This window comes from Euprymna scolopes, chromosome 31, assembly GCF_053919585.1.
Source record: "Euprymna scolopes isolate OS-2025 chromosome 31, ASM5391958v1, whole genome shotgun sequence".
Taxonomy (NCBI): domain Eukaryota; kingdom Metazoa; phylum Mollusca; class Cephalopoda; order Sepiida; family Sepiolidae; genus Euprymna; species Euprymna scolopes.
The window spans coordinates 55,711,101-55,731,220 of record NC_136512.1 but is presented as its reverse complement, the minus strand read 5'-3'; the positions used below and the strand labels follow the sequence as shown (position 1 = coordinate 55,731,220).

The 20,120-nt window shown below is 32.3% G+C and overlaps 1 protein-coding gene across 4 annotated transcripts in view; it reads right to left on the bottom strand.

Moving 5' to 3' along the window:
• LOC145255759 (phosphorylase b kinase gamma catalytic chain, skeletal muscle/heart isoform-like) overlaps positions 1–20,120 on the bottom strand; it is a 150,316-nt gene that overhangs the window by 103,802 nt on the left and 26,394 nt on the right. For all 4 annotated transcript variants that reach the window (XM_080114416.1, XM_080114415.1, XM_080114412.1 and 1 more), the window contains exon 2: positions 9,178–9,372. In XM_080114416.1, the coding sequence (XP_079970542.1) occupies positions 9,178–9,272 (95 nt within the window). In that variant the 5' untranslated portion in view covers positions 9,273–9,372. The remainder of the gene's footprint in view (positions 1–9,177; positions 9,373–20,120) is intronic.

Here is a 20,120-nt window from a genome sequence, read left to right as displayed (position 1 = left end):
TTTGGAATCGAGTCTGCCCTTGCTGTTATTTCAGTTTGTTTTCTTTTGTTTTTTAATATGTGTGAGCCAATGTGTAAGAGACAATAACACAACCAGAAAAAAAGATGAAAGAGACCATAAAAACAATGTTGGGGTCAGCAAAGTTAACACGTGGGTATCACACATATTTGTCTTTTTTTTCTTTTTTTTTTTGTGATATAGCCACAAAATAAAAATTATTGCTCCCAATTTTCATGTTCATTCTTCCTGGGAAATGCCAGTTTTCTTTGTTAGTGATAAAATAAAAAAGATGAAAAGCTATCATCTGAGACAAGAAATAGTTTGACAAAAACAAACAGAAAAAAAATAAACATGAAGAACATATCAATGCTGAAGAACACATGGACCTTTTTAGTAACACCATGTCATGAGGAAGGAAAGAAAAAGAAAAAACACAAACTGATTCTATTCCCGATGATGGTATTATATTGAAAAAAATTGTTGATTTTAAACAAATGAATGTTTATTAAAAAAAAAAAAAAATTCTGCATTCTACTGACTTTTTAAACTTATAAATTTAAATTTAAACAGCACTTGCATCGAGGAAAAAATTCACAAACATGAAGAAAATTTGGAAGAGTAGTTTTAAATGAGGTTATTTTTAAAGTGTAAAAGGTATTGTTTGAAAATTAAAATTGGCTAATCACAAAATAATAGTTCTTTCACAGAAAAAAATTTTGGTAATTATAAATAAAAAAGCAATTTTCTCGCAAAGTATTCAGATGATTTGGAACCCAATAATCAGTTAATTTAAACCGACCACAAATTTAATGTTTTTCCGATATTAGACGAACTGTCTACAATAGGAAAGTCATTTCAGTATAATTGGAATTGGTTTTATTTTTGATGTGTAAATTTCCTTATCTATTATATTATTTTTTACCAAAAAGTAATATAATAGATAAAGAAATTTACAAGGAAATCAACAAAAGGAGGGTGGACCTGTAAATTCACCCTTGTCTGTTCGTCTGTCTGTACTTTTCTACCTTGGAATTTTTTGAAATTTTGCACAAACATTAAACGTGATACGAGTAAAAAAGTAACAGAACAGATTTTCCAGGGGTGCCTTTTGGGTTAAAATGGCTAAAATTGACTCTTTTGTGCTTATCAAAAAAAAAAAAAAAAAAAAAAAAAAAAATGGATGCCTTGGATTTTTATAAAACTTTCTGAAAAGTTGTAACTAACTGATTTCTAAACAATTTTGTCTGTCTATACTTCGCGATAACCTTGGGTGTGTCCCAGAGGCTCTTTTAGAAAAATAAAAACACTCCATTTTGGGGACTATTTTAGCATATTTGTTCAAAATTTTCTGTGGATGTCTATTTAGCAGTTTTGCATGGTGCTAAACTCAAATTTAAATATGGGGACTTTTAGGGCTAAATGGGGGTGGGGGTCAAATGCTGAACTTGGTCATTTTTTTATGCCAATGCATGTTTCACTTGTTTCTCCTTTAGTTCAGCTTAGTTTTTAAATGTAACATCACAGCCATCATAACAGTGATGTTATCTTTTTAATATTTCAATACTGTTAAAAGCAGACATATTATTTTTTTCCAATAAGATTTTCAATAATGGGCCTTGACCCGGCATCCTTATCTGGCAGCTTTCTACCACCAGCCTCTCTGATTGAAAAAAGGGCTTCCAAGGTAGATAATCCCAACTCTGCTAGTAACGATAAATCCAAATAACAGTAACCCTTATAGGTGGTCACTATTTAGATTTTAGATTTGCATAAATTATGTGAAGGAAGAAATAGAACAGTGAAATTATCGATTTCTATAATAAATGCATTTGCATCATAATTTACAGAGCATTTTAAAAATCAATAATGAACATTCTTAAAAATCAATAATGATTATTCATCAAGTTATCAGAATTTGAAGAAGCTCTCATACTTATTGATAAAAACTTATCTTTCAATGTAAAATCATGAAGTCAGAGATACTTAATATTACGTCAATTGTATTAACGTCATATCTATTCATTGTCAAGGTTACTAGTTTGGGAAATTTCCTTAGGTTGTTAGCTGTGTATATCCTACTAAAAATTAAACATTATAATGCTTAGGCTGTGATCTACGGGAGGTGTTGTTTAAATTTATAATAAAATACATATATATACATTTGAAGCCAAATTACAATGTGAAGATTTTGTACAATAAATATTTGTTATTTAAGATTATTTAAAAATTTTTGGCATAATACGCCTTCTCCAGAATTTTTTCTTTTTTATCCCATGTTGTTATTAAAAGGAAAGATTTAGTAGTAAAAATCTGTAGGTTCTTTTCAACGGTGATATATATATTTTAATAATTTCCAGATGATGCTTGACGCATGTGATTTTAAATGTTTGTGTTCTTCGTGATATAAGCATTGTTTAAATTTAATGCATGCATGCACACGCCCAAAGCTAAATTACAATGCAATGACCCTGCAAAACAAACAAACATTCATCCGTCATCTGCCTAAGACTATTCACAACTTTGGCGCAATTGGCTTAAAACATATGCATGCATACATACATATTTTATATTATAACTAGCAGGGATCCTCAGCATTGCCCGGGTAAGGAAGCCCCAAAAAAAAAAAAAAAAAGTGGTAGTAGGCAAGCAGGCTGGAACCTGTAACACGAAGGAGTAAAAGAAGGTGAAAAAAACATGACGTCTTTGCCGATGCATCTACGGAAAAATCGGAAGTCGCGAACGTCGAAATTTCGAAAGGAGACGTTGACTCGCAAAAAATGATGGCAGAAAAACCAACCCCTCTTTGTAGAAAACTGGCAAGTTGAGGGTGAAGGAATTAATGTTTTCGTCCAATTTTTCGATACCAGTTTCATCATATTCTGACACGTCTGTTGGAAGTTTTTAGCAGACATACAAACAATCACACACACATTTTGCCTTTTAGACTTGGAAGGGTGCCCGGTGTTGCCCAGGTGTTTGGAGGTGTGTGCGTGTGGGGGGGGTTAAGTAATAACGCTGTTTAAATATTATTAAAAAAAAAATCGGAAAAACCAAAACAAGAAAAAAAAAAAAAATGGCATAAATAACCCTGTCGGATCGAACCAGCAATCTTTAAGATAACAATGCTGATGACCGCGTGTTTGGAAGTGTGTGCGTGTATAGAGGGGAGGGGATATACTAAAGAATAAGCGAAGTAATAACCCTGCTTAAATAAAAAAAACAAACGTCGCCTGGATGTTTGGAAAAAAGAAAAGAAATGTTTTGGTAGGAAGGTAGGCTTGAACCTCAATGCCTCAAGGCTAAGGCGGAAAAAAAAAAGTCTGACACGTTACCTCGACGCCAAAGAGACAAAGAACTGAGAAGTGACAAAAGTAAACGTTTAAAAAAACTGCAGGTGGTTTAAACTAACGTTGATGTTTTCTAGGTCAAACATGACGTCATTGTCGTAGTAGCCGTAGGTGAGAAAATGAAGGGCATATATGAAAATAGCAGCAGCAGCTGATGGATAGCTGACTAGCAAAAATAGCAGCAGCAGCTGCTGCTGTTAAAACACATATGCAAATTAGCAAGTGTGCACAAGTGTGTGTCACAGGAAAAGAGAAAAATCCAACATGTGGTTGAAGCAGAAGCAAAGTGCATGTCGTGAAAGATGGGCATGTAAACACGAGAGCGAGACAGCACTGGCTAATGCCGGCATCAGATGGCGAGGAGATAGAGACTTCTAAAAAGCATGTGTACGCGAAAGGAGTTTGGAAATATAATGAAATGCATTGTTTTGGAGGAACCATGAATAAATGCATTTCATTTACATTTTAAAAAATGCATTTCATTTACATTTTAAAAATTGCATTTCATTTACACTTTAAAAAATGCATTTCATTTACACTTTAAAAATTCAGACTCGGATTTTTGTTTGTTTCCTATTTATGTTTTGTTTGTTTGTTCTTTTGCGGTGGTACCAGACAGCATGCGAGTCCAAGAGGTTTGAAGTGTTAAAACAACTATAGAAATAATTTGGTGCTATTGTATATGTTTTTCAAAGACCTATTTGCTGACATTAAAAATTTTTGTTTAGATATAAAAATAAAATTTTGGTTTGGAATACTACAGTTATTTATTAAACAATGTCTAACTTTGCATGGTGGGTCCATATTTTGTCTTGCCTTTATTGTATAATGTCTATGCTAGTGCATTCCCACAAAGCAGTAAGCAGTTGATAAGAATTGAGAAGACAAGTCGAAAGGAAATATGATTACTGAAAATACTGCACCTGCTTTAATGGAGAAGGAGGAGGAGGAGGAGACAGAGGCAAATTTTTTCTTCTTGTTGGTTTTGTATTTAAGGCAGAACCTGTGGAGGTTGGGTTACCTCGTCTTGGGTAAGCAGTATACAAACAGAATAATAAAAAGTAGTCAACATGACCCCCTCCCCCCACAGAGAGAGAGAGAGAGATTAGACCAAAAGCAAAACAAACACTTCAAGTGAAAAACAAATGTTTTGTACGATGAAGCTGTGTCTCAAAATACTTTAATACAAATTAACGAATATAAAAACATTGAAAGTATTTTCTTTTTCCTCTTTGAAAGCATTGTTTAATTTTAAATTTGTAATTTAGAAAAACAGTATAAACACAGGATTTTTTAGAAATAAACATTAATCTATTATATAAAAGGAACTTTGTGAGTGTGTTGTGCGAGCACGTTCCCTATGGACTCTAAAACGACTAAGCTGATTTTTATGAAATTTCATACAAATGTACTTTATGTGCCTGCCAGTGTTCTTAGATAGGTTTTGTATTGGAATGTATTTTATACATATCAATCAATAATTGAAATGAGCCGATGCAAAAAGAAACACGATTTTGACCAAAGTTAACACCTTATACAGTTCAACATCACACGTGCATTTGAGAAGTTTCATTACCATACAAGCAGTAAGGCCAGACATAAAATCAACCATAAGTTCTTTGTTATAACAGGGACATGTTCAAAATGAATGTTTCTGTTTAGAGCCCAATTGAAGCATTTTAAACTTTAATTCAAGTCATTATATATAAAAAATAATTTTATTAAATCAACAGCATGTTCTCTACAGTGCAATGTAGGCTACAATGTATTATGTATAGTCATTATGGGGAGGTATGAGAAGCCTCCTCTCTGTGCATCATGATGAATCCTAAACTAGAGCAGGCAATCAATTGATTTGATTGAAAAATGGATGATTTCACTGTTTTTGATGACAATAAAAATATAAGAATGTGAAACATTCATTGATCATCATTCAATCCTAGGCAACGCCAGGTCTCCCTGATAGTTTGATTATAATTATAAAAAAATTTTTTAATCCTGCATTGTACTAGTTTTCTAAATTATAGATTTATTCAAATTTTAATAATGCTTCCAAAGACGGAAAAAAAAATCCTTTCAATCAATTCATGCTGCCACGTGATCACCTTGAGACTTGAACAATTAAAATATCACTGTTGAAACAACATGCAAACTTTACTCCTGCTTGACTGCTTGCTACATGAAGAGAATTAAAAAAAAAAAAGGAAATCCCTTAAGGTGTTATATCATCAAAAATTTTGATTATAAATGTTTTTTTTTTTTTAATCCTATGTTGTACTGGCTTTCTAAATTAGATTTATTAAAAAAAAAATTAAAAAAAAAAAAAAAAAAAATTAATTTGTGTAAACATATTTACAAAAAGAAATTCCAGTACTAAACGAAATAACATCTGACAAAAAGTATTAATTAACTAGGTACGGGCAAAATGAATGCCGATGCTCAAAATGTATAAATATTTCGATTCCTCCCTTTACTTAAAAATTCACCAAAAATCAGGAAATTAACCAATTTTAATGAAATTTTCAGTATTTATCAAATAATGATCGCGGAATATTATGAACTAATTATTTTTATTTAAATCTTAGTGGAAATGTATTATTTTGTTTAAACAAAAAATACCTTTACTAAAGTTATGGTTTTCAGTAGTAAATAAAAAACACAAGAATTTATTTTTGCTTTTTTTATATAAATAAAGCATCATAATTTGTAACAAAAAAAAAATAAATAAATAATAATTTTTACAGAAACATTATGAAAAAATCCGCTAAAGTCCGTATTAATGAAATTGATATAACTCAAACAAAAATTAATTTCTCAAACTACCAATATTATCATTGAATTAAGCATTGTTTATTTACTATTTTCACATAAAAAAATTATAATTGCAAAAATTATTTCTACTTTTTTTTACGCTTACATTTTTAACGTAATCTTTACATGTAAGATTCTAATATTTCCATTGCACGCATGAACGTATAATCATCAACGCAAGACAATGTTCATATAATCTTGGAAAATAAAGTAAAATAAAATTAAATTGAAAAACAGGAACCTAGAAAAATAATTTAATTAAAAAATGGTAAAAATTATACGAATGTTCCATGTCGATAAGTATGGATGCACAGACTTGAAAAGAAAACCAGTCTGTTTTGCCCACCCTCCTCCTTTCTTCAACTACGCGCCTGTTTGTGTTCATCAACTTTAAATTTCACGTAGACATTCTGATAAATTTTAACATAAGTCTGTATTTTTTAGTGTGTAATCTTTTCAATAATAAATTGTTTTCTTAACCAATTATAATTCTGTATTAATAATAATAAATAATGGTGCTAACTTTTTTTCAATGAATAAATTGTCAGTAGTATAATTAATGAATTTAATTAACTTTTATGCATTTTTAAATGAAGGAAGGGGGTTTGCAACTAAAAAAAAAAAAGAAAAAAAAAATCGCTCTGTATGCCGGAATAATGTTAAATAAAGAAATAAATTATGTTTAATTTGTCCTTCCATACATATTTGAATTTTGCCGCCAGAGTTTTTTTTTTTTTATACTATATATAATACAAGTCTCGTTCCTACCAGTGTCACATTTTTGGTAATTATTACGTTTTTTAGCAAAAGTTAAGTATGTTTATTGTATTAATGCATTATCTTAAGACTTTAACTTAATAATTTCAGAAAACTCATATTTTCCTTGCCAGAAAAATGTAAACACGGTCTTTGTCATAATGAATTTTTATGTGAAATGTAGGGTTTTTCAGATTTGAGATAAAATTATTCTATGTATTTTTTATTTCACACACTTTTTTTCTTGGAGAAATTAACTTTAAACTATAATCTTTCAAATACAATAAAAAAGTAATCGAAAATTTAAAAAATTATTATGATTAGCCGGCGTTACAAAACCATGTCCTCCTACCGAAACAGCCATTAAATTGCCTGTACCTAATTAACCTGTATAGAAATTTGCACTATTCAGACTATTGTTCTCATGTTGAATGTTAGTCGTACAACGAACAATATGAAGAATACAATTGCAAATTACTTAAGACTTTTACCCAGTTGTGGTTGATGGAATTAGAGCATGCTACCCCTCCCATGGATTAAATGAAGGGTTCCGTTCAAATTCTCTGCAGATTCACCAAGTTCAACAGAAAGATTTCCAAGTTCTACAAGATACACCTAAAGAAGGTTGGAGGTTACATTGGCTGAAATGTGCAAATAACATAAGATGAGAACAGAAATCATTATAATCCAAATTATTAATCCTCATCTCAAAAATTCAGAAACTATAGATAGATGTTAATTATCTTGCTAACATAACAATTTGAATGATTTTCTTCAAAAGAAGAATGGCCCAAATAATATCCTAAATAACCTAAAATAAATCAAAATAAAAAAAACATACCAAAATTTTAAAATCTACCAAAATGATTCACACAATACCACTCTAAAAACACCTTCACAAAAAGGAAACATTGTAAGATCTGTTTGATTTAAAAAAACAAAAACAGAAAACACCCTACGAGTGCACAGTGAATGAGGCATAAAAACAATGACTAAATTCAGCATATCCCCCCTCCCCATTTAGACCCATCAAATCCTAGTGAAAATGAACTAACGGTGCAGTTTTAGGCCTTAACATATGTAAATTTGAGTTCTGCACTATGCAAAAAAAGAAATGACCAAGTCCATCATCTACACACCCACCCCATTTAGCCCCAAAAGTCTAAGGCCTTAGCATATTTAAATTTGAGTTCAGCACCATACAAAACTGCTAAATAGACATACAGAAAACTTTGGACAAATATGGTAAAATAGTCCCAAAAATGCAATATTTTTATTAGCCGTAAAAAAGCCCCTGGGGCAAATCCAAGTTATTGTGAAGTATAAACAAATAAAATTATATAGAAATTAGTTAGTTACAACTTTTCAGAAAGTTTTATAAAAATTCAAAGCATCAATTTATTTTAATAAGCACAAATGTGTCAATTTTAGCCATTTTAACGTGAAAGGCACTCCTGGGGGAGGGGGCAACCAGAGTTTTCCCAGAAAATCTGTTCTGCTACTTTTTTTACTCATATCATGTTTAATGTTTGTGCAAAAAAATTTTTAAATTCCAAAGCATAGTTATTTAGAAAAGTGAGGACGGACGAATGGACAAGGGTGAATTTACAGGTCCACCCTCCTTTTGTCGGGGACCAAATAAACTATTTAATTTGGGATGATTAAAAAAAAGTCATAAAACAAACACATTTAAATGCTTCAAATTTTCATTTTTGCCATTCTTAGATTCGAGAATAACAAATGGAAGTGAACATGTTCAAATAGGAATAAACTCAAAACTGATTTTTTTTTTCATCTATACTCATACTGTACATTAAGATCTAAATTAAGATTTTATAACAGCAACGTTTTGTCCTGCTATATAGAAGTGAAATTTAGCAGCTCAAAATCAGCCAAGGGAGAAAATTAGATGCATTTGATTCCAAATGTCTTTAAAAAAAATTCTAGGAATCAAATGGAGCAATCAAACTACCGACCAAAAGATCAGAGATCACACTAACCAACAGGTAGTATCGGTAATAATCTGGTAACGACATCTAGGCAAGCTCAGACATGCTCTATGATTGACTCCAAAGAGAATTGCCAACAAAGTCCTTCAATGGATCCCTGATGGTAAAAGAGGAAAACCAAAATGAACTGAAAGCAAACAATCAAGATTTGATTGCAATTGGAAGAAACTGAAGAGACGTGGATCTGACTTCAGATTAAATGAACAGGACATAAGAATTGTGCTTTCAAAGAAGAAAAGAAAAAATCTCCTTACCTTCCCAAAAGTTCCCTTGGTTCATATTTGTTATAAAATTCTTTTGCCTCATCACAAGCAGGCAATTCATCTTCTTCCTTCGTCATGCCAACCATTAGCTATTGAATGCCTTAATTCAATGTAATCCTCCTCATCCACTGAAGCAATAGCAATTCACAAATTTACAATGTTTCCCATTTTTTAGGACATTCTTTCCTGAAAAAAAAAAATAAAATAAATAAATTTAAAAAAAAATAAATAAATAAATAAAAAAAATCAGAATTAAGACAAACTTCCATCCTCATGGATAAAGGTATTTGTTTTTCTTAAATAAATAAAAGGTATTATTAGATAAAATATAAACAAAAAGTCACAAATGCAAAAAAATAAAAATGTAAAAGAAAATATATAAAGATTATATGTAAAAACTATATAAAATGTAAAAAATAAAAAAATATAAATTATAAAATATCCAAAAATATATATATATATTATTCCTTAATTGGAATTTTTTATTTTTGAGATGAGCATTTTTATGTTAATTTTTATTTTTATTTCGGACTATTAGTCTCATCTTTATTAGTTGTTTTTGGATCTTTTTTTTTTTTTTTTTTTTTTTATTGGTTCACAACGTTTCGGCCAACTTCCTCTGGCCTTCGTCAGGTGGTAACCGCGACGGATAGGAACTTCGAATCTCCTAACTGCATTCTCAGCCATCACTGCCATCCGTAGTTGTCGTCGTCTCACCACATTTTTTTTTTATTATTTTACATTAGGAGGTGATAATAAACAACAACTAATAAAGATGAGACTAATAGTCCGAAATAAAAATAAAAATTAACATCCAAAAATATATATATATTTTTTTTGGGGGGGGGGATTATGTAGAAAGATAAATGTAAAAAAATTTTTTAAATCTAAACTTGATCAAAATTGTACTTGATTTAGTATAAAGACTTTTTAAAATAACGAATGTCATAAAATGATTGGTTGATTGGCTTTATTGCATGACAACATTCATGTCATTTTATCCCAAAACCATAGAGATTGTGTAGAAAATTTGTTTTGTAGATGTTTATTTATTCAATAAAGATTCTGTAAACAACATATACAACTCAGATGGGACTCTAACAGGTACTAACTGGAGCTCCCCAGTAGACGAAACCGTGTCATGCCCAGGATGGTTCAAACTTGAGTAGTTGATAGAATTTCAAAATAAAATAAGCACAATAAAACAATCTGAGAAATATGGATATAGAGACGGAATAGAGGTAAATACCTTGCCTAAGTTAATTGTTGTTCCCAGGAGAAATTTTCTTAATCCATAGATGGAAGCCTAATAGATATGAGCACTCTGAATCAGAGTAGACTTAGGAGTAATACACTCCTTAAAAACTCAATTTGGAGCCCTGCTGCCAGACACTTCCAGGTCATATTTAGGATCAGGTGTATCATAGGATGCAAAAATAAATAATGGTAAGCAATAACAATAGTTATAGATTCCAAAACTTGAGCAAAATTGCATCAAATTTGACTTTTGGATGCTTAAAATAAAGACAAATAGGACTCCAGAGTAACTGGTAAAAAGAAAGAACATATATATTTAAAACATCAACTGTTTTTATTTAGATAAGATCAAAGGAGTATCAAAGGAGTATTAAAAGATTATTTGTCTTTGATCAGTTACATTCCATATGATGAGTTTGCAATTTTGCTTAGCTGTCATACAGGAATTGGTAAAGTACAGTAAGCTTTTAATGATATTTTGTCAGATTGTCTACCTGATATCGTTAAGTGATTTTTGTTTAGTGCAGTAGAACCTCTATTTGACAATATTTGTTCAGCAGAGTAAATGGATGGGTGGGGCCGAGGAGTGCTCCTATATTGAAAACATTCATCTAAAAAACCACATCAAATAAAGCCAACACCACAAGAACAAAAATGAGTCACATGGATAGTTGGTTTCCACTTAAACACTAGAAATCTTTGCAGGATTCATTAATCCATGGAATTATCTAAATGAATTGATACAAAAAGTTTTGCAATTATCATTCCTATATTATTATTAACAGTTACTGTTATTTAAATGAATGTAAAATACTGTGTGTGATATATATATATATATATATATATATATATATATATATATATACATACAGGGTGACCCCCCCCAAAAAAAAAAGCTAAATGGAGGCCATCTTGAAAATATGCTGTAGAACGGAGAAAAAAAGGCCAAAGACCCTAGTGTTTTGATGTGATGTTTTGAATATAATAAACTAGTTATGACCAAAGTTTCATTTCATTCGGAGAAAACTAAGAAACAGGGCCTAATTAGAGTTGGGGCTCGTTTTTTGGGGGGTCACCCTGTGTGTGTGTGTGTGTGTGTGTGTGTGTGTGTGTGTGTGTGTGTGTGTGTGTGTGTAAGAGAGAGGGGGAGAAAAGGCACAAAGACTAATTTCGCAAATTTGGTCTTCTAAAATTGTATTTTGCCTTTTTCAAAGTGTAACGTATGGACTAACTAAGGAAGGTTTATTTTGTTTTTGTTGTTTTACGCCATATCAACCTTTTTCGGGTTATTTAATCCCAATCCAGTTATTTTGGAAATAGTCATCCAGTTATTTTGCAGGTTTTTATTCTTCAAGCTTTTTGTATCTTCAATCGCTAGTTTGTAGTGTTTCGTTTGGTTGTTTATAGTGAATTTTATTGTCTTTGTTTTCTGCCCTGCAGAACATGAGTTTTGCAAAGAGAGAGGAAAAAGTGCTACAGTATTAATGTTTGGTACATTTTAAATTAGGAAACCAGTCAGGAAGTGGTGGAGATAGAAAGAGAAAGGGGAAATGGGGAGAAGGAAAAGGGGGGAAAAGATGTTGTTTTTGTAGAATATAATTAAGTTTTGTAAAAGGAATAAGAAAAACAAAAAGCATCAATGTTAGGTGCATTTCATATCACGAAGCCAATATCTTTAGATAGCCTGATCTGGTAGTACCAGAACTAAGGAAGGAACTAGAAGAATATTATATAGATTAATTTTCAGGGGAGGTGATTCAAATCAAACTAAGTAAAACCAAAGAAAGAAAAATGTGACACCAGAGAAAAGGAGAGGATTTATCAACTGCTTCTTTTTGATAGCAACCAGAGAAAATTGCAAGAAAAAAATGAAAAAATAGCAAGTTAAGAAAATAACAAAAAAAAAAAAGCAAACACATACAACTATCGCTCATGCAAATTGATTTCCTCTTTCTTTTCATAATGAATGTTAATGTTTAGTTATTTATATGAATAAATGGGGAAGGTTTTATCAAAAAAAATTTAAATGAAATGTTATACAGTTAACATTTTGGTTTCAAATAACAAACTTAGCAAAGCCAACTAGTATAAATATATAGTGAACTTGATCGCATCTAAAAAGAATCTAGTAGGAAATTTTTATGAAAAAAACCCCAAAAAACTTAAGATTTCAGATAGCTTAAATAATTTGAAGAAAGAATCATCCAAATCTTTAATCATACTCAATATCATTATGATAAAAATGTTGCAACACAGCTTTCTAGTCAGATCTTTTTTTCCTTTGTTGTTAAAAATTTTAGTGTTTTACGGGGGTGGGGGTATTAACTCAAAATATAAGTCTTACTATTATGTGATGCTAAGATAGAAGTAAACATTTAAGTTGGGGAAAAAAAAGCAAACAAAAAAACAAACAAACAAACAAACAAACAATAAACAGTGGTTTTCAGTGATAAGTAGTGACTTATTGGAAAGTAAAAAGAAAAATTTTTTCGTTAAAAGGTTGGTTGGCTGTTTTTGTTTTACGGCATATCAACCCTTTTCAGGTTATTTAATGCCAAATCCAGTGATTTTGAAGAAAATTTTTTTTAATAGAATTTTTTTTTTTTTTAAGTCGGTTTCTATTTAATCCATAGTTGGGACCCTAACAGGTACTACCACTCCAGGTCAGAGTGGACCTGGGAGCAATGGCAATTAAGGGGTAGCTCCACACTTCCCAAAGCCCACAAGCTGGAGCCTCACCATCGGATATAGTTTAAGGTCATATCCAGGACCTTTTCGTTAAAAGGAACCAATGAATAGCGAGAATTTTGTGCAGATCAGACAATCTTCTCAAAGCATAATCTTTGCGAGCTGTGTACAGAAGTCTAATTCACTCAACAACAAGAAGCCGAAGCAATAAAAGTACTGGTAAAAGACTGCAATAATACAGGTAAGAAATGATGATGAGGATCATATAGAGCAGAAAATCCTGGAGGTAAGATTATCATTGTACAGAAATCCAATCAACAACATTAGGAGGTGATAATAAACAAGTGGTTAATGATATGGACTGACAATCTAAGTGTGTCAAGTTCGAATCCGGTTGGTTCCATAGAAACTTAGGAATGTTGGCAACCTTCATATGGATCATCCTGTAAGTACCCAATGTCTTTCTAGAAAGGATCAGAGAAATGAATGCCGATAATAATCGTTAGATTCATACAAAATAAATGAACGAGTGATGCTCAACAACAACAGCAAAAGGAAAAAGATGGAAAACAGTGTGAAAAAAAATGACTGGAAAAGCCTAGGGTATTGAGAGTAGATTTTCGATTATAACTGCTTGTTTAGATGCAATCCGGACAATTTATGTGGTACTGATAATGTAATCTGGTTCGCTAGAAATACATGAAAACAATTAAAATGAAAGTGAAGATAATTAAGTGTTCCCATGCGAGGTGCAGCCAACTAATAACGGGTTTCAAATAACGAGGCTTACAATTAAAGGGAAATAGATACATGTTAGTAAGACATATGGACTTCTCGTAATCTGTTATTTAAACAAACTAAAGGTGGGTAGGGTTTTCAAACCATTTTAACATTCAAATTACTAAGTACTAATTTACAGACTATTCTCATTAATATGAAGTTTGATCAAAAATAAAATTGTATTGTTTGGATTATTCAGACTACTATTTCTCATAATTGTTATTTTCATTATGTTTTGAAATAACTATTATTACAGCTGTACTTTGAGAAGTGAAATTTCTACATCAAAATCATGAATGCCAAAAACCACTTGAGAATAAGAGTTAAGATGAATGGATTATCAATTGAATGATGAAGAATATTATGAAATGATTGAAAATAATGAATCAAACAAACAAAATTTGATTACTTATGAGAATGGCTTATGACAAGTATTTGTTGGCATTCATTTGAAGACAACCATGTTATAGTTTGCAGGGAAGCGGTCCAGTGATAATGTTATTTAATGGATTAAAGTTTGGTATTCACCTTCATGGAACAAATGTCATTTTTTTATGATTAACATCAAATATTTATGCAAAATTGAGAAAAATGCATATTAACAAAATCTAGAGATTTGAACAGCCATAAAACCTATGCTCAAACAAATATCCTTAACATGACAGAGATACAATGTTGGTTCACAGGCTTGGTCTCAACTTGATTGAAAAAATGCAGATGTAAGTAGTGCCAGTTCTGTGCAAGTAAAAACAATAATATTGATGCACACATTTCATTTCCCAAAAGTTCGGCTGGTGTAACATTTTCATTAACAAATAAAATTTAAAAAAAAGTTTTTATACAAGTTTTTTGCACTCTTATGTGGCTTTTACATTTAATTCATTCAATCTTTTCCTACTTATTTTTTTAATAGTCAGCAACAAGCTTAATGTTTGTTATAGATATAAAATGTGAATTATCTTTCTTTTGTTTTTCATTACTGACTGACTTTACTGTTGCTGCTTTTACACTTCTTTTCATGCAAAAGATGACAAGACGTTTGCTGAGCTTTCTTCAAGGTTTTATTTGGAAAGAATGAAGGAGAGAGACTAATGTTACCTTCTAGTTACTTCTTAAACTTAACTTTACAAGTGGCGCAGACTGACATCATTACCATTAGTCTTCCTGGAGACGACTGATCTCAAAACCTTAGTTTTCTCTCCCTCAAAAATGTGATTTCATTTATCATTCTACGTTATTTTGACCTGTTGCCCCCTGCCTTGTAACCCATCTTTCATTCAATCCTGGGAACGATTCTGTTTTATTGATCTGGGTTCTTATGCAGCCAATGTCAAAATTCATGCTAGATAACTTAATCACTATTGCCGTAAGGTCATTAATATGTAACAGTAAATTTCTCAAATCATATGGTTTTCATTATTTATTTAATATGGGTACATATACCTTCATAAAACATAAATAATAATAGCACCAAAGTTATTTTGGTAACACAATTAGCCACTGATTTATGACTGTTCAAAGTTTGTTGGAAATTAAAAAATTTACCGTCTTGTGTCCACAAGCTAAATTTCACAATATATAACTGAAAACATAGGCTTGAACGAAGTGAAAAACTTGTACGAATGTAACGTCATCTTGTGATAAATGAAAATCAATAATAATGAAAACAACTATTAGATTAAAACAGCTTAAACATTAGCAAAATTTCATTACCTCTCAAAAAACAAAAATAACATGGAAGTAAAACTGTTTATATTGGATTCATTTCAACAGCTAACATATAGAATCTTCATAATATGATTTATAACAGTTGAGCTCAAGCTAAATTTTTTTTTAATAGCAAATCAATACAAAAAGTCAAATTTTGACCATATACATGGGAAAACCATTTGATAATAGCACATTTTTTTTTTACATGATAGTCACCACTTATCAAGGCCCAGAAGCCACTCAGGGATAAGGGTTATTGCGTGTACAGTAATCAATGGGATAATATTGTAGTAATCGTTAGTATTGGAAATTTGATAAAGTGTCTTACTTAAGGGGGTGGTTTATCAGGAACTTGTTTATGTTGGACTTGAAGACATCCAAGTTGTAGTCAGGTGGGAAACAGGCAAACGGCAGAGAGTTCCACAGACGTGCACGTGCACTTCTAAGAAAAAAGCTTTGTTCATGGAATCTACGTTTTGATTTAGGCACAGATAAAGAGTGGGGAAAATTACTGACAGTGGTTTCAGACGGGTGTTTTTCGTGAAAGATTGGCGAGGGGGGGGGACCAGAGATTGGAGCTCAGGCGAGCACCTGCCATGGAAATAACGATAAAACAAAGACAGGCTCGCAACATCCGTTCTGTGGGAGAGAGGTTGCAGGGAAAAGAAAAGGACATCCCCCACTAAGTTACGAAGTCTATTTTGTACTCTGTCAAGGCAGGATAGGCTGTTTTTAGACACTCCTTCCCAGATGTGGCAGTAGTACTCCATCCTTGGATGTACTTGGCTTTTATATAGATAGAGAATTGCATCAGCAGTGAGATATCTTCTGGAGCGGTAGAAGGATCCCACCATTTTTCCAGAGACCTTGGCAACAGATTTGTATGTAGAGTTCCATTTCAGATCAGGAGTAAAGGTCAAACCCAGAAGTTTGTAAAAACATGGAGCCTCCCCAAGACATCCATTTCAATTGATGCCAGATGGGGTTGAGAGCATTAATGATGTAAAGATAGGAGCTTGGTTTTAGATGCATTAAAAGTAACCAGCCACCTCTTCCCCCACTGTATCACATGCTCAAGATCAGAGGAGAGAGAGAATCAGAGAGAACTTTGTCATTTACGGCCTTTGAAGTATTGCGATAGATGGTTGTATAATCAGCATAGATGTCGACGAATGATTTAAGTATGTGTTTTGGGAGAACATTGATATAGATCAGGAAGAGAGTTGGGCCCAGGATGGACCCCTGAGGGACTCCAGCATTAACACTGTGGGCCTCTGATTTCTGCCCATCAACCACTACTCTTATGAGCCTATCAGAGAGAAATGATTTAATAATTGAGAAAACATTTCCAGTTATACCGTACCTGGAAATCTTGTGAAGTAGGCCTTTATGCCATACCTTATCGAAGGCCTTTGATGTGTCAAGAGCAATTGCCCTAGAAAGGACACCTTTGTCGAGAAATTCACTAATCCCATGAGATATAACAGTTAGCACATCTGCTGTAGATCTAGCAGAACGGAAACCATATTGTATGTCACTAAGAAGATTATTTCTGCTGAGGTGTTTGACTAATTCTTTATTTAACAGATTCCAGCAACTTACTTGTGACACACAGGAGACTTATTGATCTGTACTCATCACCTGAATTCTTAAATACAGGGCATACTGATGAGGTTTTCCAAGCTGTTGGGAAGCACTTCTCCTAAAGACAATGCTTAAACATTTTTGTAAGTATGGGGGCAAGTTTTGGTTGAAGCGTTTTCAACAGTATAATTGGAATGCCGTCAGAGCACATTGCTTTACTGAAATCAAGGTTTTTGATTAGCTTGACAACATCACGTACATATATTTCTATGTTGTATAGCATGTTTTCTGATACAGGAGGAAATACAGGGAGTTGACGGCTTTGGTTGCATAGGTTAGAGTTAACTGCAAAAATCTTGGCAAAGGGTTTGTCTTTGTCTGACAGATTACCTCAGCTCCATTGATGATGGTTGAGATAGAACGCATGCTTCTGTTCAGGTTCCTGTTTGCTATTTGCCAAAACTGGTGGGAACCAAGTCGCTGCTCAGATACTTTGGATTTAACAGACTGAGCATATAGCTCTCTTGCATTTTTTATTACTCTTTTCCAGTGGTTGCTGGCAGTCCTGAAAGCAGCTTTAGTCTCAGTACATCTATTACATTGGTAGCTATGGTGCGCGATGGCAGCAGTACATTCTGGGGAGAACCATGGCTGGCTGTTAGGTTTTTGTTGGAATTTTTTGGATTAAATCACTAAAGTTTCTAGCAGGGATTTTTTGTGTGAAAAATAACTTAAAACCTCATAAACTCACAATATCGACAAGTGGCCCTTTTTTCTTTAAGATGGGACCGTTTTTATATGGATAGAGATACACAATATTGCGTGCATCAAGTTGTAAAACACAAACATTAAAAAGTAATCTAACTTGAAGTAACAAAAAAAGTAACAAAGAATTGTACATTTATAAAAAGCAAAGATTAAATTTTGTTCACATTCAAAATTTTTTAAAATAATCCCAAAATATCACAAGTTGAAATCGAAGGTAATTTTATGAGTGACAGTATGAGCTTTCACTCCAAGTAAGAACGTGTCCGATGACATCATATAGTATAATATGTAACTAGCAAAATTTACACTTCTGTATCCAAAATGGTTTCTGTGCATATGTCTGTACCTACACTCACCTGAATGCCCCCTTGTTCTACAATATTAAACATTCGATGTAAACTTTCATTTTAAACATATATAAAATATTTGTGAAATTACACTTTAACTTATTTGTGTTTATTATATAACATTTCTCTAATTCTCACACATTTGAGTATAAACTTTAAAATAGTTTTTACTATGTCTTCCTAAAAATCAGTTATCTCCAAAAATCTTCCTCCTAAAAAAATCATTTTTATATGCTTTTTACCACCCCTTTATTTTTTCATTTACTTTTTCCTCCTCCCACTACTTCTTCATTCACCTTTTGTGATGTCATCCAGTGTGCATGGTGACAACAAGCAAGGTAGCCCCCCAACTTTTAGGAGTATATTACAGCCTTTATCCCAGTTCATCTAATAGATGAACCACTGCCCTCCGTCCACGACACCTCTGGCAGACGAGCAGCGGCCCTCCGTCCACGACACCTCTGGCAGACGAGCAGCGGCCCTCCGTCCACGACGCCTCTGGCAGACGAGCAGCAGTCATTCATCCACGATTTGTCTAGATAAAACTCTAGTAATGGTTATCTGCTATCATGTTTTAATGGAGAACATTCTTTTGTGATGTCACCCTGCATACAGAGACAAACAAAGAATCTAGCAAAAATGTACTGTGTTTTAGTCGTATATCGATACACATTAGCAGCAGTTACTGTAGATGCATCTGCTTTGAAACAAATCTCCTACAAATCTAATATATATAAGGCTATATGTCTGTGTCTCCATATTTTCAAACTATCTCTTCCAAAATTAAAAGCCACAGAGCCTCAAATAATTGCATTTTTTATGGACCATTCTTTTATGGGTCTTTAAAATTAAGGGGTCAAAATTGAAAAGATCATTATACATTTTGTACATTCATCTTATTTTTAATTTTTATTCAGCTCATATGCGTGTCACATTGGTGCAGTGGTAACATCACCAGCTTTGAATGCTACAGTTTTGCTTTCGGTTCTAGCTAATGACACCTAAATACTTTTTCACTTTTGAAATCAAGACTCTACAATAATATATATGAAATCTGGTCAAATTAAAATATCATATTCAAAGCGCATTTTACAACCGGGCAGAGTCAGGCGACATAAGTAGTCAGCAGTATTGACTATTGCTGCTTTTAAACATACATTTATGGAACTCATGTGATGTTGTAATAAACTTCTTCTCTTTCATAAGGTCATCTATGTATGATGTTTTAAGATTTCTCATCAATCGATTTGTTCATGGTGACAAGCAAAATCCACAAACTCCTTCACACATAACCCAATAGCTAGTATTTATTCTATAAATCATTAAATATATATTTCTTTTGTGATAATATTTTTTTTTTTTGGTCTGTTCTTCCTTCTTTCATTTGCTTTTTGCCCAATCTCTTTCACTCATTATTTAATTTACTGGCAGGACTATCTGGCATTGCCTGGGATCATAAAAAACGAAATAGAAGTATTAAAACACATGTGTAAGATCTTTATATTAAAACTACCACCTCTCTACTTTTCTCTTTCCCATTTTTCCTCATCCTTCTCCCCAATCATTCCTTCACCTTCACTTAGTTATTTCTCATTTAAATTTTTTTCATTTTTTTCTTGGAGGGGGGGGCACTACCTAAAGGCCATTCAAGGGTAAGAGTTATTGTAATGAAAATAATAATAATGTAAGTCATTCACCTCTCATGTATAACATTAGAAATGGCTGAAAAAATAAACAGTCCCCACCCTAATGAAACCTGGCCCAGTTGACCCCCCTATAGAATGTTTGTTTTTTATATAC